General features: G+C 47.1%; 1 protein-coding gene across 1 annotated transcript in view; it reads left to right on the forward strand.

Annotated features, from left to right (window-relative positions):
* The window catches only part of EXOSC8 (exosome component 8), a 72,706-nt gene that overhangs the window by 31,767 nt on the left and 18,291 nt on the right, over window positions 1–22,648 (forward strand). Inside the window, exons 7-8 of the mRNA XM_082246894.1 lie at window positions 5,780–5,825; window positions 6,975–7,071. Coding sequence (XP_082103020.1) covers window positions 5,780–5,825; window positions 6,975–7,071 — 143 coding nt within the window. The remainder of the gene's footprint in view (window positions 1–5,779; window positions 5,826–6,974; window positions 7,072–22,648) is intronic.

The raw sequence follows: 22,648 nt of genomic DNA on the forward strand, positions 1-22,648 counted from the left end.
AAAAGATACCATTACTTGTAACAGCACACACGTGACCTATGTCATTGAGTGCCCCTGCCATATGCAATATATTGGTAGGACCACCCGACCCCTGTATGTTAGAATCAGGGAACATATAAAAAACATTAAAAAGGGGTTTGATAAACATAATTTATCCAGGCACTTTAAAGAAAAACACTCTAAAGATCCATCAGGATTAGTGTTTTATGGCATAGACAAAATAAAAGGGGATTGGAGGGGAGGAAATAAGAAAAGAATGGTATCTAGAAATGAAACCAAGTGGATTTTTTTAATGAGATCCCTCCGCCCCGATGGTTTGAACGCAGATATAGATCTGAACTGTTTTATTACAGATGTATAGTTTGTTTATCAGTTTTTTTATCCTTTTTATCCGTTTTATTCCTTCTTTCCAAGTTTTTTAGCAAATTTTTGAAAAGACTAAATTTTAAAAAAACTCCTTTAAAGCCACTTTCGGAAATAAGTTTATAAAGATATATATTATCCTGAATATTTATATAATAATTTTGAATTATCTTTTAAGAATATTTTTTGACCCTTCAATAAAACCTTGAACAGCTTCTTATATTATAAACATTTTGTTGACATCACGTTATATGAAAAAATTATCCTCCCAGCCACTTCTCTCTCCTTTTTTTCACATAGTTTCTTTATACATACTTCTCAAAAAAGTATGAAGTTAAAAAGAAGTACTTTTCTATGCATACCCTTGATAGAGAGATTTTAAACATATAGATTAAAACCCTTGAAACAAGATTCCATTATTAGCCTTCTCATCCTACATCTTTTCTCCCCCTTTTTTTGGGGGTTTTTTTGTGTTTTTTTTGTGGTTTTTTTTGTGTTTTTTGTGTTTTTCCAAGAAAACATATGAAGAAACAAAAAAACAAAAAGATTGGCATCAATCGGATTCTACATTTCTAATCTCTGTGATATCCCGTGGATCATAAACCTTGACTGTGCATACGAATCTCTTCAATGGAATTTGGTCCACAGTCATATTGTAATAATTCTCTTCTTTTTATCCTATAAAAATATTCTTTATTTTATTTCTTTATTTTAATTTTTTTTGTATATTAAGATTAATAACTTATCACGTCTGTGAATAACCCACACAATACATGCCGTGATATCATCAGATTGTAAACCGTTTTTTTGATCCCTATTTTTGAACTTTCTCATCCAACATCTGCCACATATATGATGCCATGGTTTGTTCCCTAAGTGTGTGGTATATATATACATTTTTTAAAAGAAATACTCCGCTTCTTATAGTCAGACTAATGTTTTTAAAGAGGAATATGCACCGTTGCTTTTAGCAATTTTAAAATATTTTTTATATAATTCTTAATTTTTTATATTTTTTATTTTTTTATTTTACATATCTTTTTTAAAAAATAATTTTTTTCATCAATAAAGTTTTTTTTAAATTGTCGTTTAAATTGATCCGAACAGGCTGTCCCCGAAATGATGAACAGATAGCTAAACACTCCTATTAGGGTTAGCGAGGCGGGCATTGCATTGAGGCACAAGATGGCCTCGGTCCGGCTTCAGCTGACAGCACCAATATGGCGGCGGGGGAGGCCCTGTTGTTGCTAGGAGATGGGACGCTATTTAATGGCCGGGAAGTCAGTACGTTGACGCCGCTCCTGTAGACGTCATTTGACGAAACCGGTAGGGCGGAGTCTTCGACGTCAACACGTCATTTCCGGCACTCGGAGCCAGAGCCGTGGAACGCGGAAGCTTCTCGGCACACAACAACACTGATCGCGGACAGCCTGCATCTTCCACTGTGAGTCACTACATTTTTTCTGCCCTTGTTTTTGAGATACGGCACCAGGGGGTTTTCGTCTCTGTGTTTCTTTTTTGAGGCACCACGCGGCACACTAGGAAACCAGAGGAGGAAATAACCCCTACACGGTATCCATCCAGCAGAAAAGCCTCACCAGGTTGTATACAGGGTGCGACACCTAGCGGTCACGCAGGTGTCTGCAGCCCTAAAGTCCTTTTTACTCACAATCATTTTTCAACTGAATGCTTTATTTTTGCACATTTCTGCTCACTGCAGCACAGAACCTTTGAGAGTTTTTTTATTGTGCACAACCACTTTATGATTTGTTCTTTAGATTGGACACACATCACACATGGTATGTTTAATGAAAAATAAAAAAACCACTGCCCTATTTCAGTTTTGTGTCTTTTGTTTTGCACTAGCACTTATGCACTTTATTATCGCACTTTTTAAAGGCACAGGGTATGTGTGTTTCTTCACTACAAATAGTCTCTGAAAACTATGAGTCACATGTGCACTTTATAAATTATATCTATTTATTTAATATCAAGCACCTTCAACATTTTTACGTTATTTATTCACCAAGTGTATTTTTTAACACGGTAGCGCCGTTCACAACCCCACTAGCACATATTTGGCGTGATATAGCCCCACTGGATGGGGGCTGGCCTGCGAGATAAATGTCTCGCGAGGGCGCATATGACCTGGCCTTGACCTGAGTCGCAGCGTTCCTCCTGGCCGACAGCCACCCACATCCTGATGGAGCTGTGGTCTGTCAGGAGCGGTGCCCACCCTGTTCCTGGTATGTTAAGTAGCTGTCCCCCCTGTTTTTAGGGTGGACACGGGCCCCTCCCTGGGACGGTGGTACCCACGAGTCACCAGCTCTCAAAAAATTTGTTGGTCACTGTGGGTCTTCAGGTCCCCTCCTCCCTGGGTGAGGTTATGAGCTGGCTTTTGCCACATGCTCTTAAGGGGGGGCTTGTTGGAGTTGCTGCTGACAGGGTTTTTCCTGGTGCAGTTGTTGGGCTGGGGGTGCGGATGGTTTGGAGCCTGTGGGTTAAACTTTTACGCCGGGACCTGGAGGGAAAACGGCTTCCCCCTGCCTTTGGGGAGCTGGCGGATCGGTTGTTCCAGGGGGCTACAGTTTATCTGTGATGCCTCTTTGGATGCGGCTCCTTTGATTTTAGGCAGTCTGTATCAGCAGTGGTCCTTTGGCGTCTTATCTGGCTGACTATGCTGGTCTGCAGACCAAACTTCTAAGAAGGCCTTATGTGATCTCCCCTTTGTGAGGAATTGCCTGTTTGGAGCTTCCTTGGATGACGACATTAAGGGTCTCACGGGGGGAAGAGTACTTTTCTTCCACAGGCTACCGAGGGCAAGGAGCTCTGTTGTAGACGTGGGCCCTTCTTCTCGGCTCATGAGAGGCCTTTATTCGTCCCTCAAGGGATAAAAGTCCTTCAGGACCTTCCCTGTAGGTTCCAAGAGGACCTGATCTGGCAAACCATGAGGGGCTCTTCCAGACCTGCGGACAAGGCTTCCTCTGCATTAAGGGGCACCCTCACCCATATCTGGGGTGGGGGGATGTCTTCCCTGATTTCTGGATCCGTGGACCTCTCTGGTACAGGTCAAGTTGGTTAAGCAGCATCTGGCCTTGGCAGTTTTCTTTCAACTTCCATTGGCCACACTTTCCTTGGTGTGTACCTTTATCGAGGGAGCTCAACACTTGGTTCCTCCAGTGCAATCTCCATTACCGCTGTGGGTCCTCAATTTGGTGTTGTCAGTTATCCAGGAATCTCTCTTTGAAAATATCGGGAGGTTCCCCTGCTTATGTTGTCCCAAAAGATGTCCTTTTTGGTGGCTATTACTTCTGCATTCAGGGTGCCGGTGCTGGCGACGTTGTCTTGTCGTTCACCTTACCTGTTGGTTTACAGAGCTAAGGTGGTTTTTCTTCCTTGTCCGTTGTTCCTTCCAAAGGTTGTCTCTGATTTCCTTTTGAATGAAGACATTGTGTTGACTTCCCTATGTCCCAGGCCTAAATATCCTAAGGAAATTGCTCTGCATTCCCTGAGTGTGGTTCAGGCAATTGGGGTGTACCTGGCAGCTATGGAGTCTTTTAGAAAGCCAGACTCACTATTTGTACTCGCGGTTGGACCTTGAAAAGGGTTTGGATGTTTCTGCTGCGACCATTTCCAGATGAATCAGACACAGTGATTCAGGCCTATTCAATTAGGGGTCAGGGCCTTTCCCTGTTGAGGCACACTTTACTCAGGTGCTTAGTTCCTCCTGGGCATCAGGCATCAGTGATGCAGGTTTGCAAAGCGGCCATCTGGTCATCTGTGGACACTTTTTTATAAAGTGGATGTGTTGGCATCTGTAGATGCTTCTTTTAGCTGCAAGTTTTTGCAGGCTGCTGTTTAGAGGACCTGGTCCTCTTTGAGAGTGTATTGTTTTTTTTTTTTTTTTCAGGTGAGCTCCAGTTGTTTTGGTTGAGCTCCATGTTACCTGGTTGGCTATGGTTAGCCTTGGGAATTTTTTTTTTTCTGCTATCGTAAAATCCATTTCTCTGATGTTCATTGACGAACATGGCACCCACCCCTCTGTGGAGTTGGCTTTTTTCTGACACTGCTTGTAACAAAACTGAGTGCCTATAGCTGAGTGTGGGCGTATACTCCCTGGGACTGCCCATTGGCGTAGTCAAGCTTTTTCCTGCCTAGTGTCCCACTCCTGTAGGGGGCAGTATAACCCAATGGTAAGAAGAATCAGGAGCTGTGTCTGTCAATAAACATCAGAGAAATGGATTTTACGGTTAGTCAAAAATAAAAAATTTTTCCCCCCCCGAACCTGCTCTGTTTAATAGAGCATTACTGAACCTCCTCCTCTGGGGTTCACTGCTGGTGCTGTCAGTTTCTCCTCTTTTCTGTCTGACCCCACGGCAAACCACTTCCTATGAGGGCAGGTGTGCGGGGCTCGATCCCGAGCCGGGATGTGTATCTATTGACACACACTGTTTCAGACCACGACCACTGCTCCCTTCGCACTGGGTTTGACAGCAGCAAGAGCCAATGGCTCCCATTTCTGCCTGTCAGTCCCTGTGTAAAGAGGGAGAGAGGAGAGAAGACTACAGCTGTGCACAGCACTGGATCCATCCAGGAGTTAGGTAAGTGTTTTGAAGGGGAAGGGGGGGCTCAAAAAGCCCTAATTTTTTTTTAATCTTAATGCAATTCAGGAAATGCAATAAGGTAAAATTTTTAGTATTACAACCCCTTTTAAATTGCTTGATAAATCGCCAGTGTGACATTAATAAAGAGGATCTTTACTTTAGTGAGCACTACAAACTGAAAACACTAATTAATTTTTATTTTTCAAATCAAACTCACCCATCCTTCCATGTCTTTGGGCTTTAGTTTGTTGAGAAATCACTTTGAAAAGCATTTACCTAGCATTTATAGCTGCGGCCATCTTAAGGCAGTAATAAACTCTTTGAGAAAAAAAAAGTTTCCCCCCACAAGGCAAAGGCAAAATGTGCTAGTATTCATTGCTGCAAACCAAACCTTTTAAGAGGCACGCTGTCACCGCTGCAAAGGCTTCTATCTTCACCCGGTCTCCCTTCCAAGTTGGTGGGCTGCGGCTGCTTGAATGGCCGAGCCACAATGACATCACTACGTCCCATCTGCCCTTAGCTCAAACATGCAGCAGGAGAGTGGTTAATAAAGGAAAGCCCTTCCTCCCCTCCATATGAAAGAAATAAAATGCCTGTGAAGACTCCTGGGATGTTTTACATAATTTTGGCTTAGGCCAGAAACTAGGGAAAAAGTTTTAAACGTGTATATATAATCTACCTTCCTATCCAATTACAAATGCTATCAGCGTAAGGAGTAAAAAAGGTTAATGTGGATTAAGCAAGTTTAATTTGGCTTTAATTTGGTCACATCACTTTATAATAATAATATTGCTTGTATTTCTTGTGTTTAGTTCACAGATGATACTGAAAGAAGACCTGTGCATTGAAAGTGGCAAAGTATGGTTGTGTGTTTTTGTTTTTCACATGTACTCTTGTTTCCTCACTTCTATCTCCTGGCTGGAACTTGTTGCATCGTGTCACATAGTGTACAATTAGGGCAGTCACTTATGTAGTGAATAGCATGTAGCAGTAATGCACAATACTTTTTGCACTTGGCATTCATCTTCCAGGATGGCTTCTTCTTTGTGTTTAGTATTTCATATATTTCAGAAGCCAACCACGAAGTAACCTTCCATAACTGGCATGACTTAAGCATTTGTTCAGTCTGTGTCACTGTACCGCAAATCCAGAAATCCTATTCTTTTTTGCATGGTAAAATCTTCCTGCTGAAAGGCAATACAGACAGATTTTTTTCTTTAGACACACACAAAAAACAGATGCATGCTGAATTGAAAACACATTGCTGGCTTCTGATGCATAAACCATTATATAGGTACATTTTAAATTTGTTTTTTTCACTTACTGGTTTCCTGCCACACTGGTAACAAAGCCAGTACCTTACAGCTGCCTACTGGGAGGGATAGGTCACCATTGCCTTCCAGGAATTCTCATGATCCTGGTCCTGGGAGGCAGCTGAGGTGGAGAGGCAGGTGCATGAGGTCACAATCTCCACATCAGCCAATCGGAGGAAGCCTTGTATTCATTAATAAAAATACAAGGCTTCATCTAAATGGGTGTGAAGCAATCAGGCTGATTTTTGTTTTGGCATCAGGCAGGAAGTCACCCATACTGCTGCTCAAATACAGTGCTGTTTGCTGTATGTATCTGATGCTACTACAGTATGATGCAACACAAACAGCAGCCTCACCATTTGTAAATCTAATGGCCCAAATAAAGTATTTAGAGAAACAGGAAACTTGTAATTCAGCTTTAAGACCCCAACGGCACTGCTGACCACTATGCTGCCATGTCTCTATTCTTGGAGATCTGCTTCAAAGTATCTGTGTGCATGTAAGATCTTATATGGGATTACTATTTTGGGATTCTGGTGCACAGTATTCTCACTGGCTGGAAGTGTTTAACACTCGTATGGTATGAGTGTGTGTATATTAGTGTGAATGGAAGGCAAACCTTTATAGGTCATGGTGCTTCCTGCCATGGACCAGCAGTAGACTATCATAAGACTCACTGTTGTTTTGTTTCCAGCTGGCGTGGGTTCTCTACTGTGACCTCATATGTTTGGACTATGGCGGGAATCTTCTGGATACCTGTATATGTGCGTTGGTGGCAGCATTAAGAAATGGTAAGGTCTTAATCTGCAATTTTAATTTATTTTTATTTTTTTAGAGACTAATAATGACAAACTGCTGACTTATAGGCGACTATGCACAATAACAATATCTTTACATTCACTGTAGCCTCTTGGGTTTAGGTTATTTAAATGTAGGATAATTTATCTGGGAAGTATAATCAAATTTTCCAGCATTTAAATGTACTTGCGTTTACATGTTTGCATGCATTCGGAGTATCTATTCTCTATTCTGCCACTGGACAAACAAAAACTGAATTTTTGTAAAATCTTACCGTAAAATTCCTTTCTCTGTGTCCTCCGACAGTCGCCGCCCACTCACAAGTCTTCACCAATGGGTATTGACCTTTGCTCCGTAGGAGTAACTAGGCAACAAGAATTGTTAATACAAAGCTTTTAACATAGAAACACCCCTAGGGGCTGTCCCCTCAGTCAATACCTCCCTGCACCAGCATTCCCAACTCAGTTTGGTAGCATAGCAGTAAGAGTACACAAAAACCCCAAAAGAGGGGCGGGGGGCGGCCACTGTCGGAGGACTCAGAGAAAGGAATTTTACGGTAAGATTTTACAAAAATTCCGTTTTCTCTTACGTCCTCCGACAGTCGCCGCCCACTCACAAGTCTTCACCAATGGGATGTCCCAAAGTAGTGTAGACATGAGGGGTGGGAGAAGCAACCGTAGAAAGGCAACGCAGTACCCACATCAGAGAAAGGAACCTTACCACAGTAAGAGAACCAACTGGGCAACAGGAAAAACGTGCTCAACAGGAGCAACAACCCAGGAAAAACAAGTAACCCAGGGGTAAAACACCCCAACAATCAAGGGCCCATGAAACAAGGGTCCCTAGGAGACTGCCGCACTGAGAACTTTACGGCCAAAGGAGGCATCGGCCGATGCCTGAACATCCACCTTATAGAATTTTGAGAAGGTGTGAACGGACGACCAAGTCGCTGCCTTACACACCTGGGCCACAGAAGTCTGATGACGGTAAGCCCAAGACGTACTCAAAGACCTGGTAGAGTGCGCTTTCACAGGGAAGGGAGGAACCTTCCCCTTCAAGGCATAGGCTTGTTCAATGATCTGTCTGATCCATTTGGCGATGGTCGCAGCCGACGCCGCCATGCCCTTCCGAGGTCCCTCAGGAAGGACAAAGAGGGAATCCGACTTGCGAAAAGATTTAGTGGACGACAGGTAAACTTTGATCGCCCGGACAACATCCAAGGAATGTAAGGCAACCTCCTTCGGATGCTTAGGCTTCGCGCAGAGCGAAGGCAAGACAATGTCTTCATTAAGGTGAAACTCCGAGATCCTTTTCAGAAGAAAAGATGGGTTAGGCCGCAGGACTACCTTATCCTTGTGGACCACCAGGTAAGGAGAATTGCAGGACAAAGCTGCCAGCTCCGACACCCTGCGAGCCGAAGTGATCGCCACCAAAAAGGCAACTTTCTTGGACAACAGAGATAACGAGATCTCCCTGATCTTTTCAAAGGGAGCCTGTTGCAACACTGACAGAACCAAGTTCAAGTCCCATGGAGGTAAAGGGTCCCTCCTAGGAGGGGCCAAATGTCGCACCCCCTGAACAAAGGTGCTAACCCATGAATTAGATGCCACAGGGCGTTGAAAGAGAACGGCCAGCGCAGAAATCTGACCCTTAATCGTGGCCAACGCCAAACGCTGGTCCACGCCCATTTGAAGAAAAGCCAACACTCTCGACACCGAGTATGAGCGAGGGGAATACCCCCTGGACTCACACCAGGCAAAATACACTTTCCAAGTACGGTAGTAAATCTTCCCTGAAGAGGCATTCCTAGCCTTGAGCAAAGTGGGAATGACCTCAGGGGAGAGACCCCTATCCTTCAGGACCTGGCTTTTAACAGCCAGGCCGTTAAAGCCAGCGACTGTAAAGCAGGATGGAATATCGGCCCTTGAGACAGGAGATCTTCTCGAAGTGGCAGACGCCACGGAGCGTCGACCGCCAGATTTACGAGGTCTGCGTACCAGGACCGGCGAGGCCAGTCCGGCGCCACCAGAATCACCGTGTGCGGTTCCGAGGCTAACCTGCGAAGAAGCCTGGACAGCAACTGAATCGGTGGAAAGGCATACATCAGATGATACTGATGCCAGGGCGCCACTAACGCGTCTGAGGCATCTGCCCGAGGATCGCGCGTCCTTGCCACGAACCTTTCCACCTTGTTGTTCAGACGAGACGCGAACAGGTCCACATCCGGGGAACCCCACTTCGCGCACAACATCTGGAAGACATCCGGGTGAAGGGACCACTCTCCCTGGTCCAGGGTCTGGCGACTCAGATAATCCGCCTGCCAGTTCTCCACCCCCGGAATGTGAACTGCCGTTATCGCCGGGACGTGCGTCTCGGCCCAAGACAGAATGTCGGCTACTTCCCGAGCCGCTCGGGCACTCCTGGTGCCCCCTTGGTGGTTGATGTAGGCCACCGCGGTGGCATTGTCCGTCTGAACCCGAACCGGACGGCCCTGAAGCTGGTCCGTCCATCTCAGAAGGCAAAGCCTTATCGCTCTCAATTCCAGAATGTTGATCGGGAGGGAGGACTCCTCCTCCGACCAAGTTCCCTGGGCGGACAGAACGCCCAGAACACCACCCCAGCCCGACAGGCTGGCATCCGTGGTGAGCACCGTCCACGACAATGGACGAAAAGACTTGCTCCCCGACACCGCCGGGGACTGGAGCCACCACAGAAGATCCCTTCTGGTGTCGTGGCTCAAAGAGATCCGCAGATCCAGGGATTGCGGCCGCCCGTCCCACTCGGTCAGAATCTCTGCCTGGAGACCCCGCGTGTGAAACTGGGCAAAAGGGATCGCCTCGAAAGACGAGACCATTAGACCTAGACATCTCATGCATGTCTGGAGAGACGAGTGCCGGTTGTCCCTGAGGGACCTGACCTTGTCCTGAAGAGTCCGAAGCTTGTCTTCCGGTAGGAAAACCTTCGCTTGGACAGAGTCCAGAATCATTCCCAGGTAGGGAAGGCGAACCGAAGGACACAGAGTCGACTTCGGAATGTTTATGGTCCAACCGAACTCCTGCAGAGTCCGCATCGTGGTGGACAGGTCGGTCACCAGGCTCTGACTGGCGTTTGACCGTATCAGGATATCGTCCAGATACCCCAAGACAGCAATGCCCTGTGCTCGTAACAGGGCCAGAACCGGCGCCAACACTTTGGTAAAAACCCGCGGAGCCGAAGCGAGACCGAAAGGTAACGCCACGAATTGGTAATGATCCTCCGCAATGGCGAATCGAAGGTATCTCTGGTGACCCTCGAAAATGGGGATGTGTAGGTACGCATCCTTCAGATCGATGGAGGCCATGAATTCCCCCGGACTCAGGGCAGCCACCACTGAGCGCAGGGATTCCATGCGAAACTTGCGAACCCGCACAAAGCGGTTCAGAGCTTTCAAGTCCAGAATCGGACGCACTTTGCCCTCCTTTCTGGGCACAGTGAACAGATTTGAGTAAAACCCCCGAAATCTGTCACGATGAGGCACCGGAACCACCACCCCCTGGGCCCGCACCGCCAGGTGCAGATCCTGCAAGCGCTCCGGAGACAGCTGAAGAATTGAGGGAAAAAATCTGCCCGCCGGCCGAGAGAGAAATTCGATCTTGTAACCAGATCGAACGATTTCCTGAACCCACCTGTCCCGAACGCGGGCCAGCCAAGGTCGTAGGAAACCGCGTAGACGTCCCCCCCCACCCCAGAAGCGGGTGAGGGCGCCCCTTCAGGCGGAAGTGGTATGGGAAGTCGAACCGGACTGGCCAGACTTCTGCTTCCCTGCCCACGGCTTCTTCTGGGAGCCTTGGCCCTTGGACTGCGACCGAAAGGCATGAAAGGACCCCTGAGAGGGCCTAGACGAGGAATTCCGCTTCCCACGGAAAGACTTATGCTTGAAAGACTGGGGCAGGAGAGTACTCTTGCCCCCCGTAACCCCTTTTATCAGGGTATCCAAAGCCTCGCCAAAAAGGCGATACCCCGCGTAGGGAAAATCCGCCAGCGTCCTGCGAGAAGATTGACCGACCAATTCTTCAGCCAAATCAGACGACGGTTCAGTACCGCCACGCTGGACAGGAGCGCAGCCAAAGGAGCTAAATTCAAGTCCGCATCACACAAGTACATGACACCCTGATGGATCTGGTCCACCATAGCCAACGTGGTAGGCGGAGCGGAATCAGCCGCCAAGGTGCGCCTGAGCATCTTGGTCCAATCGGCAATAGCCTGTGCCGCCATAATGGAAGCAAAAATAGGCTTCAGCATAGAACCAGCCACCATATAAGCATGACGGGCAAGAGACTCTATTCTCCTGTCCGTAGGGTCCTGGAAAACCGGGGTATCCTCAGAGGGCACCGCAGTAGCTTTGTTCAAAACGGCTACCGCGTGATCCACCGGAGGCGCCACACACCAACGTTCGTCGGTGGAAGGCGCAAACGGATAAAGCAATTTAAACTTATTTGGCACAGTAAAAGGCTTCTTTAAATTGCGCCACTGTTCATTAACCGTATGGTGAAATTCAGCAGGGCAGGGAAAAACCTGCGCTGATTCGCGAGCCCTCTGTGTTCCGAAAGCAGACATCGTAGCAGGAGGAGTAGGCTCATCCTCCAGGTGCAAGGTGTCCTTTATGGAAGCAATCAGCTCATTCATGAGTGCAAGCTCTTCAGGCGAGCCAGGGGGAGAAACATCAACCCCCTCCACCTCAGGCTCTCCCTCAGACCCCACAAGGTCCAAAGATGAGCGGGACCCTGAGAAGGGTACGCCAGCCACAGCAGCCACATCGCCCTCTGAATCAGAGGAAATGTATAACCTGGCCCTTTTTGCGGATCGTTCAGCCAGCAGCATCTGCACCTGAGACACACCAAGGAAGCCACTACAGTGGTCAGATCGGCCCCCTCGGAGGGTGCAGCAGCCCCCTGGTCCCCCACCAGGGCGGGGGAAAACTTGCTATCCTGAGAATCCATGCCCCAGTACAGAAAAGTAATAAAGGTACTGGCCCTTTAAAACCTCGGCGAGCGCAGCCCACCGCACACTGCTGTATGCACTGACCCCGCAGGGACAGACAAATACTGAGCAAGGAATGACAGGACAGAAAGGTAAAAACCTGGAAAGAGCACACCAGACTGCTGCCACCGATCGCTGTTCCCGGGGAAAGAGGAAGTGATGCAATGCTGACTGATTGATATAGCCTATGGAAGGCTCCAGCAAAATGGCCGCTCGGCAGAGAGAAAAAGGCTACAATAAAATGGCGCCGCCATGTGCATGAGTAGTATCGCCCGCCAAAATGGCGGCGAATGGCGCCAAAACATGGCGCTGCATAGGGACAGGGCCGGTCACAGTATACAGGCAAATAAAATGGCGGATCGCCGCAGCGATCGCCGCACACACACATGTCTGCACACAAACTGCACCCAGAGCATAATAAAGAGCAGAGCAGGATGGCCCCCCCTCGCAGCCCACAGGCACTGCAGCCACACAGGGATCAGACAGGGAGCCCGCAGTTACACAGACATGGAGGGTAATGCACAGCCACAGACTGACACCCCTACAGAAAAGGTCCCCACACAGAAGGTGCTTACCGTACCAGATGGCGTGGGGAGCCGTCTCCAGCGACAAACCGCTATCAGGGCAGACAGGGAGTGCCGCAGCCAGGACGCTTGTGGACCGCAGTCATGGCGTCCAGTGAGGTAGCCACCTCACAGGCAGCATCCCTGCAGCGAACAGGGATGGGTCGTTCAATGTGCCAGGGTAAAACCTAAGCAGAACGCTCGATGGCAGGCTGGGGATCCATCTGGCTCTCAGCCCTGGGATCCAGGGCGGCCAGTCCGAGACCCAGCTCCGCATGATGATTCTTCATCAGAAGATCCCTAAGCTAAGGCTGACAAAATAACAGCTAGCAAGGAAAAGAGAAAAATACTTGAAATAAAATCAAAGAAAGGGTAGAAGGCTGAGACTGAGCCCCAGCACAGGATAGCCAGCTACTCCTAAGCTAGGCAAAGTCAAACTGAGTTGGGAATGCTGGTGTAGGGAGGTATTGACTGAGGGGACAGCCCCTAGGGGTGTGTCTATGTTAAAAGCTTTGTTTTAACAATTCTTGTTGCCTAGCTACTCCTACGGAGAAAAGGTCAATACCCATTGGTGAAGACTTGTGAGTGGGCGGCGACTGTCGGAGGACGTAAGAGAATTTATATTTTTCTCTAAATGCAGGTAAACGCACAGATTGTTTATTATTGGTATTTATATAACGCTGACAATTTACAATTTTACACAGCTATATCTATATATACACGTATGTGTGTGTAATATATAATATAATATCATTTTTTTTTTCAAAAGTATTGGGACACCTGCCTATTCATACGCACATGAACTTTATTGGCATCCCAGTCTTTGTCCGTAGGGCTCAATACTGAGTTTGCCAACCCTTTGCAACTAAAAAAGCTTCACCTTTTCTGGGGAGGCTCTCAACAAAGTTTAGGAGTGTGTCTATGGAAATGTTTGACCATTCCTCAAGCGCATTTGTGAGGTCAGTCACTGATGTGGACAAGAAGGCCTGGCTCGCAGTCTCCACTCTAATTCATCCCAAAGATCCAGAGATTAGGAGGGGAACCCTTGGGGGAATCAAAAATGGAGAAAGATCTGGGAGTCTTGGTTGATGATAGATTAGGCAACAGCATGCAATGTCAAGCGGCAGCTTCCAAAGCCAACAGAATATTAGCATGCATAAAGAAAGGGATGTATTCCAGAGATAAGACTATAATCCTTCCACTTTATAAAACTCTGGTCCGACCGCATCTGGAGTATTCTGTCCAGTTCTGGTCGCCAGTCCTCAGGAGGGATGTGTTGGAGCTGGAGAGAGTCCAGAGAAGAGCAACTAAACTGATTAGGGGGTTGGAGGACCTTAACTATGAAGAGCGGCTGCAATCGCTCGATTTATTTTCCCTGGAGAAGAGACATCTGAGAGGGGACATGATAGCAATTTATAAATATCTTAATGGGGATCTCAGCTTAGAAAAAAAAGCTGTTCATTCGAAGGAATTGCATGAGGACTCGAGGACATACAATGCGATTAGAGGAGAAGCGTTTTAACCTCAGGCAACGAAGAGGGTTCTTTACTGTTAGGGCTACAAGATTGTGGAATTGTCTACCACAAGAGGTGGTTTCTGCGGGTAGTATGGTGGCTTTCAAAAGACTCTTAGACTTACATCTCAAGGATCAGGACATTAAGGGCTATGTTAGATGATTACAGCCACACACACCTACACAGGTTGAACTGGATGGACTATTGTCTTTATTCAACCTCACCTACTATGTAACTATGTAATTATGGTGTGGGGTTGTTTTTCAGGGGTTGGGCTTGGCCCCTTAGTTCCAGTGAAGGAAACTCTAAATGCGTCAGCATACCAAGATATTTTGGACCATTTCATGCTCCCAACTTTGTGGGAACAGTTTGGAGATGGCTCCATCCTGTTCCACAAGACATGGATGAGCGAAGTTGGGGTGGAGGAACTTGACTGGCCGGCACAGAGTCTTGACCTCAACCCGATAGAACACCTTTGGGATGAATTAGACCATTGAATTATATCATTATGATATAAAAAATATGAATTGTTTTTCACAACTGTTTTAATCCCTTTTTGATAAATCCCAGGGAGTTAGAGGATGCAAACACTAAAATGGGCTGAAAATTGCAATAGCAATACACACCAAACTGAGCATGTGCAACCTGTTCCTGAGCTCTGTATTATCAGGAAATATATTTGGGACAGTGGAAGGAGGAGAGGATCAAACAGCCTTTTTATACAATTCAAGGGATTAACCCCTTTAGGTTCCACAGAGTATAACAAGCATGCTTTACTGCATATACAGGCTGATTTTACTGTTGCCCATGTTTAGTTGAGTTTGCGTTCTTTCTGCCAGAAAGCTCCCATCAAAAACTCAAACTAGAAGGATTTTTCTTCCTGCCTCTAAACGCTGAGCTCAAAACATTCCTATAATCGTCCTAATGTGCATGGACACATAGGATAACATTGAGCTGCTTCTACAGGCAGAACACAAAACTCCTGTAGAAGCAACGATTTTTTAAGCCAACGTGCATGGGACCCATACTGTGTACATAGTACAGTGGAAGGGAATTAACCTGCTGGGAAGGGGAACCCAAGAATACACAAACTCTATGTAGATTGAGCCTGGTGGAAAACCAGACTTTGGACCCTAGCACAGTAAGGGTACATTAATAACCAATAAGCCATCATGATATCTTAAGTGGGTCTGCACCAAATTCTAGCCCTCAAGGGCTACATTTTTTGTAGCCATAAATTGGATGTTTGCATTCTTTTTTCACCTAGACTAGCAGAGTAAGTGTGATTGAATACTATGGGTACCACTATGATATATACTAGTTTGCCTAAATAAGTTCCAGTATGGTGATGCATGGAACAGCTGTGTGTTCCTGACAGCATAGTGAACAAGTTGCATTTAACCATTTCAATACTTTTTGACTTGCCGTAAAATCCATTTCTCTGATGTTATTGACGGACACAGCAAAGTATACTTTTTTTTTTATCCTGCTCCGGTCTGGACATATGATCCTGCAGCTCCTCTTCCCTGTGTCAGTGATCTGCAAGGAGGATGAAATGCTGACAAAGCAGGGCTTTGGGAGCATATGGGGGACATCACTGCTCCTAGCTATTGTTGAGCACTTTGATTCATTTTACATAGTTTGTTCTGGCCCAAACGAGATAGGAGGCGGTATCAAAAAAGTTTCAAAACTAGTTTTGTAACACGTTCACAGATGGCAGCACAAGGCTGCATGCACAGTCACAGGGAGCACCGACCTTCATAAGTTTAGTGTGCTAAAAACAGATTGTCCTATGTACATCAGGAGCTGTGCAACTGGTGCTATTGTGACCATGTCCGTTACCACATCCGCTATTTCATCATGGACAGCAAGTTAGAACAAAGAGCAAACATGAAATTCGACATGAAACTGGGCAAATCTGCCACAGAGACGTTTGACTTGATTCAGCAAGTTTACAGCAATTCTGCAATGAGTTGTTCAAGGTGTTTTATGTTTGAGGTGTCCCCAGGCTGCTGACCCAGGAGCAGAAGAAAGACTGTGTCAAAGTCTGCCAAGAACTCCTTCAGCGTGCGGTGGGGACGAACTTGACGACAACACGCGCATGTTCAAATCACTCGTGAGGATTGCCTGGACTATTGTGTATGACACACAGACAATGGCAGCAATGTTGTTGATTGATCTTCGACGATCATAATGCACAAGTTGCCGAAATGGTTTAGATCACTTTGGGGGTTTAGCTCATTGAAGATCTTCCTGATCTGATCTTTCGTTGTCTTCCAGTAATCTTCTTTAGCTCTTGAAGTGGATTTGTCCAGTTACACACAGAATTTAAATTTTGTTCTAACTTGCTGTCCATGATGAAATGGCAGACGTGGTAACGTATGTGGTCATACTAGCACCAGTTGCACAGCTCTCGATGTACACAGGGCGATGCCTCTGGGCACATTGACCTACAAAGGTTGATGCTCCTTGTAACTGTGCCTGCAGCCTTGTGCTGCCATCTTCTCTTTTCAGTCTCAAAACTTTCTGATACCACCTCCTATATCCCTCAATAATGTTAAAGGCCGCTGGATGTGCGGTGTAAACTGTATGTAGCGAGACTACATAAAGCACTGTGTTCTGGGTTGGAGCCAAGATTTCCTGTCTCTTACCCAGAACATAGCATCTATCTGATCGACGCTCAGCCATTCAGAGAAAGCAATGTATTTTAGCAATGAATACAAAGCTTTTTCTGAGTCAAGAGAGGCGGGCTGATGTCACAATCTCTGACTCAGCCAGTCAGAGGAAGCTTTGTATTCATTGCTAGAATACATTGCTTTCTCTTAATGGCTGAGTGGCGGTCACATAGACTCTCCTGTGTTCCAGGTAGGAGACGGGAAGGTCTCGGCTCGAACCCAGAACACAGTGCGGTATGTTGTATGTAGCCTCAGCTACATACAGTTTATACCGCACATCCAGCGGCCTCACATGTTAGTGAGGGACATAGTTCTGGTCCAAACGAACTATGTAAAGTATAGCAAAAGCTGGAGTTCAGCTTTAATTTGTTTGTCAAGTCCATATAAAACAGCTAGTGCATCCAACACTACCTTCTCCTCAGATTCACAATGCTGCTGTCCAAGGGTGTCTTCATTGCTCCTCTATCCAAAGTGGAGACATCCTAACAAAATAATTGTTACTGGCTGGAATACCAGGTTAAAGGGGGGGAAAAAAAAAAGAAATGAATGCAGCCTCCACATTAAGGATTGGTAAGCTGCAGTGTAATAGATTCTTGTTTTTTTTTTTTATATTCTATTTTTCCCAAGTCATCCTCCAGGACGGTCACATGAGAGAGATGGCTCCTCCTCCTACAGGAAACACAAGCACAGTTAGGTTTAAAAGGCCGCCTCCCAGGCTGCCCCACAGTTCTTGTGTTTCCTGTCCTGCTTACACAAGCATGGCTTCTAAAACATCCCCTGTTTGTTATTTTTCTTTCCCCTATCCTGGGCAGGCGTCCTGGGATACCTCCTCCTTCCACCAGCCTGGGCCGATAAGATTATCAGGCAGGCAGGTACCAGTAATGGGGGCGAAGGAGGAGGACTTCCGAGGGGGAGGAGGGGGTTGCAAATACCCTCTTCTCTCTCTTCCTTATTGGGGCGGATACATGTTGGGAGACCTGAGGCCAGGTGCTCTCCAGGGAATCTGCCTCACCTGCTTACCTTGCTCCACGGGGACTGAGGAGAAGCCGACCTATGAGGGGACCATGCGGCCAGCCGGAGGCCGCACCTGAGCCGCACGCCATACCCTTCGGAGAGGTCTGTTCCACGCTGGGCTCCCGATGGAGTAACCAGCGTATACTGCAGCAGCCAGCGTCGCCGCTGTCGCGGCGGATATGACGCAACTAAAATGGCGCTGCCACCGGAAGTGGGGCGGGGGCCATTTTGGAAGTGGGCAAAAGCGCCGGAAATGGCGGGGAAAGCGCCAAACGAGTCCCTGGCGGGAAATTCGTTTTCAAAAGGCGCCAACCCGCACATACAGGCGGACTACTCGCAGGCAAGTCAAGTTGCTGCAGGATTCCTTCCCTCCAGGCGGTCCTAATGGCGGAGGACCAGTCCCTACTACCAGAGGCTGTTGCCTGTGGCCCCAGCCTGAGTATGGTAAGTGGAGGGAAGGGGAAGAGCAGGGGACAACTCCATCGCTCTCACGGGACCCCGCCCCCCCCCCCCCCCCAAAAAAAAAAAAAAAAGGGGGGGGGAAACCCAGGGGGGGGGGAGTCGGTGGTAGTCCCCTCATAAGGGGGGTAAAGGGGGTAAGCACCCTTGAGGGACGGGCGATAATGGGGTTTTTGTCTCTCTCTGCTTTCCCCTTCTGCAGCTCAAACCCACAGAGGCTACAGAAACAGCGACTAAACCTAAGAAGAAGTACTGCCGCATCTGCGGAACAAAAATCCCAACGGATTCAAACAAACTATTATGCCCCAAGTGCATTAAGAAAGTTATTGGTGAAGAATCCAAGCCGCTAGGGAAAGATTTTCTTGATTTCAAGAAAGAAGTCTCATCCACGCTAAAAGCACTACAATCATCCATAGATGGGATGAGACAGGCGGACCAACCATCCACGTCAGGATACCGCACAAAAACGACAAGAGTTCAAACGGTCACTAGGGCAGTGGAAGAATCCTCAGATTCAGACTCCCAAGATGAGGAAGGAGAACTCCTAGGAGACAGCTCGGATTCAGAAGGGCATGACAGTGGGGTTCAAGAAAAAGTGACCAGACACCTATTCCCATCGGAAGAGACGGAGGAACTTCTAAAGGCAATATACGTAACAGAAGACCTACAAGAAAAGGAAGAAACAAGATCAGTAAGAGACCGACTATATAGAGGACTTCAGGTGCCGAAGACGCGTACCTTTCCAGTCCACCATTCCCTAGAAGGGATCATCAAGAAGGAATGGGAATGTCCAGAAAACAAACTTTTTTTCCCGAAGGCTTTGAAAAAGAGATTCCCCTTTGATGAAGCAGTTGAGGTTTGGGCCAAATGCCCAAAAATTGACGCACCCCTAGCCAAAGTATCAAAAAAGTCGGACCTGTCCTTCGAAGACATGGGCCACTTAAAAGACCCGATGGATAAGAAGATCGACGTGACGCTTCGGAGGGCTTATAAAGCAGGGGCAGCATCCTTTCAGCCTAGTATGGCCAATACCTGTGTGGCTAGGAATGTGTCATTCTGGCTCGAACAGCTTAGGGGACAGCTGGAAAAGGTCCCGGGGAGCGAAGAAGCTCAGGATTCCCTACTCTTAATAGAGAAGGGGGTGGCCTACATGGCAGACGCAGCAGCAGAAGGAGTAAGAATCGCAGCCAGAACTACTGGCCTGGTAAACTCTGCAAGAAGAGCCCTCTGGCTTAAAACCTGGGAGGGGGATTATGCGTCTAGGAATAAACTGTGTGGTATCCCCTTCGACGGGAAGCTACTTTTTGGCCAGGAACTGGACAAGGTCCTGGAAAGGTCAGCAGACAAATCAAAAGGATTCCCCGCCAAGAAGAAGGAAAAACAGAAAAAGTTTTTTCGTCGCCCAAGAGGCGACACACAACCCAAAGGGGGAAAACCCAATACCCAGAAGAAGTGGGTATACAATAAAGGCAGGGGTAGACCAAACAACCTCTTCCAGAACAACCGCAGCAATGTCGGCAAGCCTCAGTGACGCCAGAAGGCCGGTAGGGGGGAAACTGAGATTTTTCTTTCCCCAATGGGAAGAATTCTGCACCAATCATTTCATAGTGAATATCATCAAGGAAGGTTACAAGATAGAGTTTGTAACAAATCCTCCCCACAAATTTCGGGTAACCTCTCTACCAGGAACACCTCCGGCAAAGGAAGCCTGGGATATATCCATATCAAACCTACTACAGGAGGAGGTAATAAAGGAGATACCCTTAGCGCATCAAGGGGAAGGGTTTTTCTCCAGAGTCTTTCTAAGACAAAAACCTTCAGGCAAACATCGCCTAATCCTGAACCTCAAGGACCTCAACCGAAGAGTAAGGTACAGGAGGTTCAAGATGGAGTCCATCTTCTCAGTGAGGACGCTACTTCCCGAAGATGCGTTTTTGGTAACACTAGATCTCCAAGACGCTTACCTACATGTGCCCATACACATAAAACATCAAAAGTTTCTGAGGTTCGCAACCAAGTCGGGGTCAAGGGTGCGTCTTTTTCAGTTCCAGGCACTCCCATTCGGAATCTCCTCGGCACCAAGAATCTTTACCAAGATCATGGCAGAGGTGGTCCAGGTCCTCAGAGTAAAAGGAGTCCAGATTATCCCTACTTGGACGATTTCCTGATATACGGCAAGTCAGAGGCAGAAGTGTTGGGAAGTCTCAGAACAACAGAGAACTTCCTAACATCTCTGGGGTGGGTGATCAACACCCAGAAATCAAACAGAGTCCCTTCACAAGAGACAGTGTTCCTGGGTTACCGAGTCAACACAGTAACACAAAAAATCCTGTTACCAGAGAACAAGATTGTGAAGCTTCAAGAAGCTACAAAACGCCTGATAGACCTACGCCAGATATCAAGAAGAGAAACTATGATGGTACTAGGCCTCATGTCATCAGCCATCCCTGCAGTGCAGTGGGCTCAATTCCACATGAGACCCCTACAGAGACATCTTCTGAGTCACTGGAATGGGAAGACCGCGGAGCTGGACGGTTTAATAAAGATCCCACCATTGGTAAAGAAGTCGCTAACCTGGTGGCTAAAGGGAGACTTATTATCTCAAGGGAGACTCTGGATGCCGACAGTACAGATCAGGATAACGACGGACGCAAGCCTCTTCGGTTGGGGAGCCCACATAGGACACCAGGTAAGACAAGGAACCTGGTGCCACTCTGGGGAGGAAGTATCCTCAAACATGAGGGAACTGGCGGCCGTAAGAGAGGCACTGATAGGATTCCAACAAGAGACAAAAGGGAAACATGTCCAAATCCAGTCAGACAACATGACGACAGTCTCTTACATCAACCACCAAGGTGGTACACGCTCAAAGCCCCTGATGAGAATAGCGCAGGAAATCCTATCGGAAGCGGAAGCAAACCTCTTATCCATTTCGGCAGTGCATATAAAGGGATCAGCAAATGTACTGGCAGATCTACTGAGCAGAAAGCAACTGGACCCAGCAGAGTGGGAACTAGATCAACAGGTTTTCAATCTGCTGGTACAAAAGTGGGGCACTCCGGAGGTGGACCTGTTCGCCACAGCGAACAACAGAAAAGTAAGGTCATTCTTCTCCCTACACAAGGAAAGAGAAGCGCTGGGCATAAATGCCCTAGCATTTCCCTGGAACTTTCGCCTGACATACGCATTTCCACCGATACAACTGATTCCGAGAACTATCAGGAAAATCCATCAAGAGGGGACGAGGGTAATACTGGTGGCACCCTTCTGGCCAAAACGAGCTTGGTTCTCCCCGCTGTGGAAAATGGCGGAGGAGGAACCCTGGATGTTACCAGCTCAGGAAGACCTTCTGGCTCAAAAAGGAGCGCATCACCCCTCCAGTCAGACGCTACAACTAGCGGCATGGATCCTGAACGGAGCATACTATTAAATAAAGGACTCTCTACAAGGGTCACGGAAGTACTGCTCCAGAGCAGGAAACCCGTAACCAGGAGGATCTACAACAAGATATGGAAGACGTACAGACTTAAGATGGAGCACAGCAACAAAAATTTAAAAGACATTAGCACAGTGCTAGAATTTTTCCTGGACGGAGCAGACAAGGGTCTGGCTGTAGGTACCCTTAAAGTACAGGCTGCAGCACTGTCTATTTTCCTGGAAAAACCTATAGGAGAGGATCCTTTAGTGAAGAGATTCTTCAAATCTATACAAAGGTCCAGGCCTAGCAAAAATCTTAGCTTAGCCCCTTGGGACCTAACATTAGTACTTCAGGCACTCACCAAAGCCCCTTTCGAACCATTGGAGGAATCTAACTTGAAGTATCTTACTCTGAAAGCGGCTTTCCTTGTGGCAATTACTTCAGCTAGAAGGGTGAGTGACCTACAGGCTCTATCCATGAAGGAACCATTCCTAAAGATTTTTCCGGACAAACTAATCTTGAGGACGGATCCTCTTTTCCTTCCGAAGGTATCATCAAATTTCCATCGGACGCAAGAGGTAGTCCTTCCGTCATTCTGTCAAAATCCAACCTCACCAGGTGAGGAAGTTTTTTCTACACTGGATGTCAAGAGGTGTATCTTGCACTACATAGAAGCTACCAGGGAAATCAGGAAATCAGCTAACTTATTTGTCCTTTTTGGAGGTACTCAGAAAGGTGAAGCAGCTTCTAAATCATCCATAGCCAGGTGGATCAGGATGGCCATCCACACCGCCTACACAGGACAAAATAAGGCTCCATGTACACGGGACGCTGGAAATGGTCGTTTAGGAGCAGTTGGGCGTTTTTTTCAGAAGCCCCTGAACCCATCTACATTTTATCTTATCTGT

The sequence above is a fragment of the Pelophylax lessonae genome, assembly GCF_965119305.1.
Source record: "Pelophylax lessonae genome assembly, chromosome: 2".
Taxonomy (NCBI): domain Eukaryota; kingdom Metazoa; phylum Chordata; class Amphibia; order Anura; family Ranidae; genus Pelophylax; species Pelophylax lessonae.